Genomic DNA, 11,009 nt, shown 5'->3' on the forward strand with positions numbered 1-11,009 from the left:
AATTTAATTTTAAAATATACAAGTATAATTTTAATTAATGGTAAAAAAAATATTAATTACAAAAACATAAATGGGCTGGGCGGACCTGTCTATATTTATTTTTACATTGTCCATATCCGCCCGTTAATTTTAACGAACAAATCCGGTCCCGTCCATTTTCTCGATAATGGTTAATATATTTTAAGCACCAGGGAGGCCTCCAGTTAAAAAATCAAAAACCTTTGTTTACTGGCTTACATTTTCTATTTTGACCCTCGTTTTACATGTTTTTCCCACCCATTAATTTTCTGGATTTGTGACTGGTTTGATATGATAGTTAGATATATGAAATGTTTGAGATATCTCTATCATATAATTCTTCATTCTATATATTTATTTAATTTATGAAGAAAAAATGTAAAGAATGATATTTCTCAAAGCTCAAACCTATTCTTCCTTGGGAACTCCAAATCTCTTCTTCAACTTTCCAAGATCTTTACGTTTCAATCCGAACGCCTTCTCCAACAATCCCGTATCGATGTCCGATCCAAACAAGGCCGCCGGAAGTTTGATCGACCCTGGGTTCTGGCTGTCGAAGCTCCCAATAACGGTGGCCGGCGATTTCCCTACATTCATCTGAAAATGCAACACTCCTCGAGGGAAAACCATCACCTCCCCCTTCTCAATCACTTTAGCAAAGACTTTGTTCCCTGTATCGACGAATCCAGAATAAACCTTCCCTTCAATCACATACGCCACCTCCGTAGCTCGAGGATGATAGTGAGGGACGTTGATCCCGCCGACCTCAAAATCGGCTCTAACAAGCGACATTCCGAGCGTGTTGAGGGCTGGGAAGACGGTGGAAGAGACGGGTACGCCGGAGAATTTGTTGGTGAATTTTCCGGGATGTTTAATGCCGGAAAATACGAAGTCGTCGACGGTGAGAGATGAGGAGTTTTTGCATGGGAGATGGGTGTGAGGCGGCGGTGAGGGTAAACAGTAGTCTTGAAGTGGGTCAGGGTCGGAGGCGGACACCGGCGACGGGAGGTGGATGGTGGAGTGGAAGAGGAAAACAAGCAAGAAAACTATCATTTTAGGGATTATGGTAATAGGCATGGTATGGTTATGGTATGGTATGGTGGTGAATGAATGAATGAAGGGTTAAAATTTATAGGTAATTTGGTGGATTTTGACTATGATTGCTACTACAACTTTGCAAGATCCCTTTTTCTTTGGTGTGTCGCAATTTAACATATATGACTGCATAAATTATAGGCATACATGATTTTTTTTTTACTTATTAATAGTTTCATTAAGAAACAATTATTGTTGTAATCAAAATTATAAATAAATTTATCGTTTATATAATATCATATGTGATGGTTGTTTATTTTAAATGTTGTTTTTATAGAATATATGTATCGTAAATTTTGGAAAAAGTAAAAATAGAGAAGAGATAGATATGAGTGGTGATTATGGGTGTTTTTGTTTGTGTATGGTATAAAAAGTGAAAAGGAGACTTGTATTAGAAGTGAAGCGAAGACAATGCCATTGCTGCCCACATGTATCATGACATGCTTTCATTTGTTTCCAAGTGTCTTATCTACTAAATGGTAAATAAATAATTTTTTAAAATTAATCGATAAACATTTAATTTAAATATCTATTAAAAAATTACCTACTACTAGTATTTCTGGTCCACGAAATATCTTAACAATAACCATAGATCCTCAGTTGCATATTTTAATATAAATTAAAAGACTATTCGCGTAATATAGCGAGACATATGTCGAGTTTAATGTTCTATTTTATTATTTATTTCTGTTGATGTTATAATATGATTTTATGTGTTTTTAATAAAACAATAATGATTTTATTTTTAAATAAAATATAAATTTAAAGATATCATAAAATTTTGAAAAAAAATATATTAATATCAAATCAACTATTTAAAAGTTCTCTTTATGTAACTAGAAGAGTACTCGCGCAATGCAACGAGATACATCTCGATTTCAATGTTTAATTTTATTATTCGTCTCTATCGATATTATAATACGATTTTATTTTTTAAAATAAAATAAAAATTTAAAGATATCATAAAAGTTTGAAAAAAATATATTAATGTTAATATCGAATCAACTATTTAAAAGTTTTCATTTTTTAATTTAATTTCTTTACTTAATTTTTTTAAGTTTAATAATGAAATAATTTATTTTTGGTTTAATAATATAACATTTTATAAATATAATAATTAAGTATTCTGTTAGAACTCAATGATTATCTTAATTATATTATATTTAAAATGAGATGTTTATCCTGTATTTGATTATATTTATCTGCAGTTAGTTACCCAAATTCAGATATGGAGCTTTAATAAGTTGTACTGCACAATTTGTAATCTTGAGTTTTAAGTAATATACATTAATAAACAGTACTTTACGCATAAAAAATGATTTTTTAGAGTTTTTGTCAAATGTTTTATAATATACTATAGATTATGTGTTTTTAAGAAAACAATAATGATTTTATTTTTGAATAAAATATAAATTTGAAAAAGAATATCAATGTTAATATCAAATCAACTATTTAAAAATTTTCAATTTTTATTATAATTTAATATAATTTTAATAATAAAATAATTTATTTTTGGTTTAATAATATAACATTTTATAAAGATAATAATAAAATATTATGTTAGAACTCAATAATTATCTTAATTATATTTTAAATTTTTTATATTTAAAGTGAGATACTTATCCTATATTTGATTATGTTTATCTGCAATTAGTTACACGAATTCAGATATGAAGCTTTAATAAATTGTATATACGCAAAATCTACTTGTAACCTTGAGTTTTAAGTAATATGCATTAATAAACCGTATTTTACGCATAAAAATTGGTTATTAATAGTTTTTGTGAAATGCTTTATAATATAGCATAGATAGTGATTTACTTTTTTTTTTTTGACATGGATATTTAGGTCAATTTACGTACAACGATTAATCCTCTAAACAACCTCATATGATTTAAAACCATTACAGGTGAATCTCTATGACCACGACTATAAAGACTTTGATAGCGGTTAAATTCAAACACCAGGTTAAATGTTTCTACAATATCTCGTGAGGATGAATTACATTTTATTTATTTTTAATAATTTTATTTTATTTTCCCTATTCATATTCAAATTTCATCAACCATTAATGACGAATTACGATGAGTAAAATGCTTTGTAAGTTGTCCATCAACTGGTTTGTTTCGTAACAGGTTAAGCATTTATATTAAAATTAATTAATTTCTTTTACGTTCATACTCATGTAATTATGACATTATAAATATATAATTAATACGCAACACAAAAAAGGGGGGGGGGGGTCTTTAACAAGTAATGTATTTTCTCACGAAGACAAATCCGAACCGGGAACAGTTATGTTAGAACCAATTAAGGCTTTTGAAGGGCAGGACCCGTTGTAAACTTGTACTAATTTGGTCATCTATTAGATAAGATATGATAGAATGGTTAAGTCGCTCCCCTTATCTCATTAACATTCTCGGTCATCAAAATTAATTGTTGGTTAACCCCTCTTTACCGAAAGTAAGCGCTCACGGACTCGATTACCGGACAAGACTCGGTCCTTATAGTCGCCTACCATCGGGTAAAATTCTTGGCCTTACCATGTTCACATGATAAAGCAAGCACTTAACCGGTAAGTGTTGGTAAACGGCCCTTAAGACAATAGACAATCATAAGAAAACCATCTTTTAAGCTTAATTAAATCTAAAATTAAGAACTAAATGATACACAAACAAGGCACATAATGGTCAAGTCTAGTTACATCTTCATAACTTATCTTCAGCTCAAGCTCAGTGTTAAGACATCATTAGCAGTAGCGCAAAGACCATCGTAAACCTGAAATTCGAAACCCGGATTTGTTTGGTAACAGAAGTAGGCCTCTAAAAAATGAAACATCAAGATCAAAAGCATGCATACCTTAATTACTATGGAACATGAACACGTCTCAAGCCTCTTTCTTTGTAATTCTGATCATGTTTACCACAGGAATACAGTATTAGTGGTCAAAAAAGTCAACAAGCAAAACCAATACAACAAGTCAACTAATCGAGGTTTTGTTACCTAAAACAGTAGATTCCGAGAGCTGCTGTTATTTCATGAATCACTGATGTCGCAAAGTGCAGATACAGTGCAGCTGCAATGACCAGAAACTTGTTTCAGCCAACAAAAGCCAAACGGAAAAGAAAACAAGCATATGATGATGAAATAAGAGTATTAATTAATCCGAGACTACAAGGTAAGATATAAACAAAGAATAAATAGTACGATTCTCTGAGAAGAATGTACACAAGAACACGGTTGACTGACATCACATAGAACCGAGTGATTTAACTTTTCAAACGATGGAGAAGTTTTCATTGCACAATCATTTTCAAACAAAAATGCAAAAGAGACATCGATGAATGATATCAGATAGAACGTGCCAAAAACAATGGTCTGTTTGCAATTACATTTTCAAAATCCTTCTAACTGTTCATTCTTGTAAACTAGAGTGTTCTGCTTTTGCAACAAAAACTTAAATACAACAGCTGGAAATGTTAATCACTCCATCTATACTTTCTGCAGAAGACTAGTATTTGGCAAGTGGACTTTTTGCAGGGTTTAAGAACATTGACCATATGCACACTTTCTATTTTCTTCAAGAAACATGATGTTTATATACCAACTAGAATACCCCCAAATTCCTCTGGTCCATTATTGTTTATGCAGTTAATAGCGGATGATAAGCACTGGATGAGATTGTGTTAAACGTGCGATTTAAAATGATCGCTGTGGAAGGTTAGGATAGTCATTTGCCTTTTATCCCAAACTAGTTGGGGTACAAAGTATTTTGAACTACATGAAAGAAATACTGTTTAGCTAAGTACATGGAAACAAAATGCAAATGGACGTTTTCAAGAATTATTTCAAGTGGTGCAAATGATGAAGATTTCAAAGCATGATGCTGATCGCCGTACCTGTGTATGTACAGAAACCAAGAAGAACCCATTTCTCATCAACCAGCGGAGTTCTGCTACAAATTCAAACATCCTTATCTATTAGTTACAAACTAGCAGGGGAAAATGATGAAAAAATCTCGTGTTCCTGATTTTCTACAGGAAAAGATAAGGAAATTATGACTTAAACTATGAGCTAGATGACTACATACCCATCATTTAACCGGGCCGTGAGCGTATTTGCAATTGCAAGCGGAAGATAAAACAAAGACTGCAATTTAACAACAGAAAATATAACCACAATCAAATATTTACTTATCTATTAAAGTTCAGCTGATTATTGACAGAAAAAGGGTCAAAGTGGAAGATTCCCAGGTAGTTGAAATTTTGAACAAGGATATCAACTGGTCGTCAAGAGCAAGATAGAAAGAACAAGACACGACAATTGCACATATATATATATATGTGTGTGTGTGTGTGTGTATGTATGTGTATATATATTATGCAATAATTTTCTGGGTTTTGAGTACAACTTACCACCAGTTGTTGAAATATTGAACAAGGATGTCAACTGGTCACCAAGAGTAAAATAGAAAGAACAAGACACGACAGTTGCATGTGTGTGTATATATATATATATAGATGCGATGACTTTCTGGGTGTTGAGTATAACATACCATGGACATACTGGTTTTCAATCCCTTAGGTTCATCGCACAAGTGAGACAATATCATCCTTCCCTGCCAAAGATATAAATGCCAATATGAAGTAGCCAGTCTTCAGACATCAACATGGACAAAGTTCATAAATTCTTATTTCATATCAATATCTCCATCAAGAAGAAAATTAGTTCATTGAGTAATTTCGTTTGTGAAGTCACCACTCACCACATAAGTTACCTACTTCCATAATACATTGAAATGTTCAATTGAACATGGATTTAACTTGCTGTGACCAATTTATTTGACATAAAAGCATAAATCTAGGATTTGTGACACATGCCATGTGGGTGGAGTACTACAAACGCCAAATTTCAAGTTCCATATTATACCCCCTTCTATAAGGTACCAGGATCAAGAAAGTGAAATTGGCACAATTGCGCAGTTTTCCCAAATGATCAACAATAGCAACTGGCCCTACTAGACTAAAGGATCGTCAACCTAAACGCTTGAGTTTGCTGCAGAATATGACTCCAAAGTATAAACACATATCGCAAACACTCTACCTGCTGGTTAAAGCTATACATGCACAAGCATAGAGTGTAAAGCTGAATCCCAATGGTTTTACATTGTACAGCAAAGTTTTCCTGCATGCAGTTTAAAAAATAATGGGGATGCATTTTTATCAAAAGTTATGGGGATGTGTTTCCTCCTTAAAAATCGAAAAATTGTTACCAGCCGTGTAAAACTATACTTGGAGAATGTAAATACCCACAATGCTCAAGCCTAAGGTAGTTCAAAGCCAGCCATTATTTCCGTGAACATACTTTAGACAGGGAGGAATGACATGGAAGTTGTCATGAGGCACAATGAATAAACTGAAATATATACAATTCAAGAGATAACAGAACACTTTGGCAGGTTACGATTAACGTATAACCTTACCACAAGGAATCCAAATGCTAGTCCAGTTCCCATCACAACCATATGTGGGTAGTTTACGATTAAATTAGATGGAGACATACAATCCCTGAAAAACAGATAAAAGTCTGCCTGAGAACATAAAAAAGAAACTCCTCCATCCCATGAAAACATCGACTCCACACAAATTTTCAAACTACCACGGTTATATAGGTGGCAATTTCCATGGGACATCTAAAAAGGGAAGGGGGCAAAGGGAGTAGAATATGGTAAATGGTCAGGAAGTAGATACAAAAGAGAAGTTGCATACCAGAGAAGGATTACCCCCAACAGCACGCCAAATGGAACAAGCTAGCAAGAAAAGATAACAAAACATCAAATAAGCCTCTTAAGGATCAACAAAACAGTACAGTTCACAAGAGGATATAGCTACCATAGCCAAGGCGTTTAGCATGCTTCCTTTTCTCGATTGTACAACCTCATAAACATTCTGTACACTGTGAGCAAGGAAAATACAGAGCAAGTTAAATGAAAGTGATATAGCAACTTACAACTGCAATATTTGAATGGATAAAAAGTCTTCTTAAGTTTGGATAGAAATGGACATATTAGTGGACAAGAAAAGTGTAGGTATCAGGTTAACTTAGGGCTTGTTTGTTTTTTGAAGTGTTGAAGCCTGAAATCCATCTGAAAATTAAGACAGCTTCTGATGCTTAAGCCCGAACAATTCAAAATGATTGAAAAGTGATCCTAATAAGATTATCCTTATGCATGTATTTGTCCATTTTACTCTTCTGAATTAACAAAAAAAATCACTTTGTAAACATAAATATTTAATCAAATTATAAAATTAAAAACAAACAAAAACAAAATTAGAAACCAAAACAAACTGGCAGGAAATACCTAAAACAAAACTATGACCACTCCCTCTCTCTCTCTAATAACAAAATGACCGCCACCACCACCAACAACGACAAGATGAGAGAGCCATCACCACCACCATCATCTTCCTCCATGGACAAGAAAAATTAAAATCAACTCGTTGGCATATCTTATTTCAGATGTGTACTATGATTCTTTAAACCTTCAAGCTTTTTTCTTGCTTAACCAGTCAGACATTGTTGAGGGTTTTCACATCTGAACGAGAAAAAAAAGACCAAATGCAAAGGCGTCTGACCAAATCCACTTTTTTGCATATTTATATCTTTTTTGAGTAAATCATTTTATGTACAAGATACAAAGTGCAATTCAACTCTATAAAGCAAAATCATGGTGACACTTGAACTTATAATACAAACTCTGTTTAGCAGCTAAAAATTTGCCATAAGGTAAAAACATTGCTGATATAGACATTGGTTACTTTATGATGGATTTAGAGATCCAAAAAACATTATAATTATGCAATAAGGTAAAAAAATAGTGAAACTTCTTTGATGAACTGAAGAGATTTACTTACTTGAATGAGACAGTGGGTATAACAGCAAAAAGTACCATAAACAACAAAACAGCTCCATAGGTAGTGACTCCTGAATACAATGATATGATCAGATCAAAAGGCAGCAAAATATATCTCAATCCTAAATAAATTCAGCAATGATCATTAGGTCTCTCCATGATAAATGCAACAACGCATAATTTGGAAGGTTAATCTAGATATAAATACCATTTGCCTTCTAACGCAAAAGCATGTGATGTGATGAAAAGTTGATACACAGCAATATATTTTTATCATATCACATATTTGTAGGTTATTATTGTCTTTATAATGTGATGTTATTGTGTAAGTTCTTTATTCAGGAAAGATGAACTTGAGTGCAGGCTGGTGCAAATCAAAGATCATGAGTGGATTTTGCAAGAAGCAGGAAGAATTGAACCAAAGCCTAGCACAGGGGCATGCTGGGCAGGGCTATACCAAAGTGGACATACATTGTAATTGGTTTCCAGACTTGGAGCAATGGCAAAGGGTTAAGGTGATGAGGTCACTTCTGGCACATGCCTACACTTCATGTGCTAGAAGGAACATGAGAATTCTATATCAGTATGCTATGAAGACCAATTTGGTGTAGGTCTGTAAGGTAAATTAAACAAGCGCATTCAAAACATAGCAGCAGCATATATGGTACACAGGATCGATCCCAAATCTGCCTTGGCAGCATGGTCACAGTGGATGATGTATCCCATTTTGAAAGGCTGACCTCCTATGGAAAAGTATATGATCATCTCAGACTTTGGAGAAGATGATAGGTGTTTGCCAGGAAATTAGAATTCATCTGCAGTTAAACATGCATAAAAGTTCCTCTGTTGTACGAGAAGTGTGCATAAGAGAGGCATTTTCTTACCATTTATAAAAGGAACCCAACTCAGGAGAGGGATAGACTTCCCAAAATCCTGGACCCACCACTCTGCACCTGTAATTATATGTAACCAGCTATGATGTAATGAATGTCATTTTAAGCCAATGATTTAGTCGTAAGGAATGAATAGCAAGTATTTGCATCCTTGAAGTGGCATACCAACGATAGCTGTAAAGAAATGTGCTGTATATATCAACATGAGACCCTCTGTAGGCCCATTTACTGCTGGAAGGATTAGGGTGTTGGTGAAATAGCTGCGACATGCAAAAAATACTTCAGCAGATTCTTGAAACAATGGTATTTCATGGCTCAATAGGTAATGCAGGAATATGGTGTAACATTTGATATTAAAAAGAAAAAGATAACCAGTAGGAAAAGACTTTATGGAAACTGCACGAGGAAGTATTACATTGCAGTGTTCAAATGCATGTTATCTAATTGAGGAACTTTTCCAAACATGTATAACCCTTTTGCCCAATAAGACATGAAAAAAGAGGCAACATGGCTTTGTGTATTTACTATCCTCCACGATTGGACCTCACATTGAACAGACTTTTTTATAAAAAGCATAGGAGGTCATTATTTGTTTACTGAATGGCATGATGATAATCATAAAGTGAGCATAAACCATTAAAGTACAATGGCATGGTTTTTACGGCTAAACTGCAAGCCCAAGCAATGTTCTGCTGTTTCCTTCACTTAATTATCCAGTTCCCTTCATCAAGAAGAAAGAGCAAAGATCCCCTTGCTCACTGGACAAACAAAGGTTTTTGTTTAATTACACCAAGATTTGTCAACAAGAGTTCAACGGAGGTCCCTCAGGTCAGACTACAATCATGTTCTGGTATTTACTCTCAGCCTTTTCATTTTATCAGAATCATTTGGAAGAGATAAGTTAGTAATGGTATGGACCTGACTAGATCATAAGTTTTTTCATCTCTCTTCTTCTGATTTATCGTGTGCTAAGTTCGGAAAAGGGTTTCAAAATCACATGTTCTCAAAAATTTCCATAAACTAATAGCTTGGCATGTTCAAACATTATCCATAAGATTTGGCTGAACAACTGTCCCCACCATTTAAGAAGAGACAGAAAGATGACAACCACAACAAAGCTCTCAATGTAGGGGTTAAGAACAATATTGTTGGCAAGACATGTATTTATCCGAAATTTGAGCAAGGATTATTCAAAATAAATGAAGTTGCAGAAATGGAGGATTACTCTGACTACTTACTGCTCCCAAGTTGCACAGTAAAACGGAACAGCTGAAATCACCCAGAACCAAAATGTATTTCTTCCACACATGGCAGTGCTCCCAAAAGCCAAGGCCTCCAACTAAATCATGCATCAAGAAATGGTAAAACGAACAGTGCAGTTGGAAAAGCAAGTGGAATTAAGTATCAAACAAGACATACCGCACATGCAAGTGCATCACATCCTGCAAAATCAGTAAAAACCATCAATTTTTACATAATTTAGCACACAACCAAGGCAAAGAAAGGGGAAAAAAGGCGATCAGGAAATGAGCATAAGGGAGTGCGAGAGACACAATTAGTGGGGAGGGCAAGGGAGAATCATTAATCACCATGATCAAAAAGTTCTCCTAATGGACTAGAAGAATTTGTCCGTCTAGCTTGTTTTCCATCAACAGCATCAAAAGTCTAGTATAAACATTGAAAAAATTGAACGTAAATCAATGAAGAAATAATACCAAAAAGCAAAGCTTAAATAACTGAAGTTTGTTATCAAGAAATAGTAATAGTTTTCCATAAAATGCTACTCAAGATATCCGGAAAAAAGAAGTTTTACAAGCAGTGGAAGTGAAACACTAAAAATCCATGACATATGGGCTGTTCATAGGTAAGCAGGTCTCACATCATAACCAGTTTGAAGTGAGTCAAGATCATAAGAAGAGAAAGGAACAAACGCACAGAACAGGTCGTCATGACAGGTACTAATAAATGCTCCCTCAGTTCAAAAATACATAATACTAAAAGTTTGCAAAACTCGATACCTTCATCATTAACAGAAAATCCCTATATATAGGGTATGTACAAAGAAACCCTAACGGCTATAATTAATGATA

At 33.9% G+C, this 11,009-nt stretch overlaps 2 protein-coding genes across 5 annotated transcripts in view; both read right to left on the reverse strand.

Moving 5' to 3' along the window:
* Positions 1 to 355: 355 nt before the first annotated feature.
* On the reverse strand, positions 356 to 1,095 carry LOC112528149 (germin-like protein subfamily 3 member 2). The gene has a single exon (XM_025139099.1). It carries the CDS (start codon positions 1,093 to 1,095, stop codon positions 427 to 429), a length of 669 nt encoding a protein of 222 aa, XP_024994867.1. The 3' UTR covers positions 356 to 426.
* Positions 1,096 to 3,693: 2,598 nt separating this feature from the next.
* Positions 3,694 to 11,009, reverse strand: part of LOC112500444 (choline/ethanolaminephosphotransferase 1-like) — a 15,537-nt gene continuing 8,221 nt past the window's right edge. For all 4 annotated transcript variants that reach the window (XM_025103943.1, XM_025103962.1, XM_025103950.1 and 1 more), the window contains 15 exons: positions 10,509 to 10,584; positions 10,339 to 10,361; positions 10,158 to 10,258; positions 9,085 to 9,179; positions 8,911 to 8,979; positions 8,028 to 8,097; positions 7,005 to 7,068; positions 6,882 to 6,922; positions 6,596 to 6,680; positions 5,669 to 5,731; positions 5,204 to 5,262; positions 5,013 to 5,065; positions 4,117 to 4,189; positions 3,973 to 4,022; positions 3,694 to 3,891 (listed from right to left, as the gene is read on the reverse strand). In XM_025103943.1, coding sequence (XP_024959711.1) covers positions 4,001 to 4,022; positions 4,117 to 4,189; positions 5,013 to 5,065; positions 5,204 to 5,262; positions 5,669 to 5,731; positions 6,596 to 6,680; positions 6,882 to 6,922; positions 7,005 to 7,068; positions 8,028 to 8,097; positions 8,911 to 8,979; positions 9,085 to 9,179; positions 10,158 to 10,258; positions 10,339 to 10,361; positions 10,509 to 10,584 — 894 coding nt within the window. In that variant the 3' untranslated portion in view covers positions 3,694 to 3,891; positions 3,973 to 4,000. The remainder of the gene's footprint in view (positions 3,892 to 3,972; positions 4,023 to 4,116; positions 4,190 to 5,012; positions 5,066 to 5,203; positions 5,263 to 5,668; positions 5,732 to 6,595; positions 6,681 to 6,881; positions 6,923 to 7,004; positions 7,069 to 8,027; positions 8,098 to 8,910; positions 8,980 to 9,084; positions 9,180 to 10,157; positions 10,259 to 10,338; positions 10,362 to 10,508; positions 10,585 to 11,009) is intronic.

This window comes from Cynara cardunculus (assembly GCF_001531365.2).
Source record: "Cynara cardunculus var. scolymus isolate 2C chromosome LG 1, CcrdV1, whole genome shotgun sequence".
NCBI classification, from domain to species: domain Eukaryota; kingdom Viridiplantae; phylum Streptophyta; class Magnoliopsida; order Asterales; family Asteraceae; genus Cynara; species Cynara cardunculus.

What these genes read in the sequence shown, in the direction of transcription:
- LOC112528149 (XM_025139099.1), bottom strand. Translation starts at nt 1,095, where the DNA reads ATGCCTATTACCATAATCCCTAAAATGATAGTTTTCTTGCTTGTTTTC.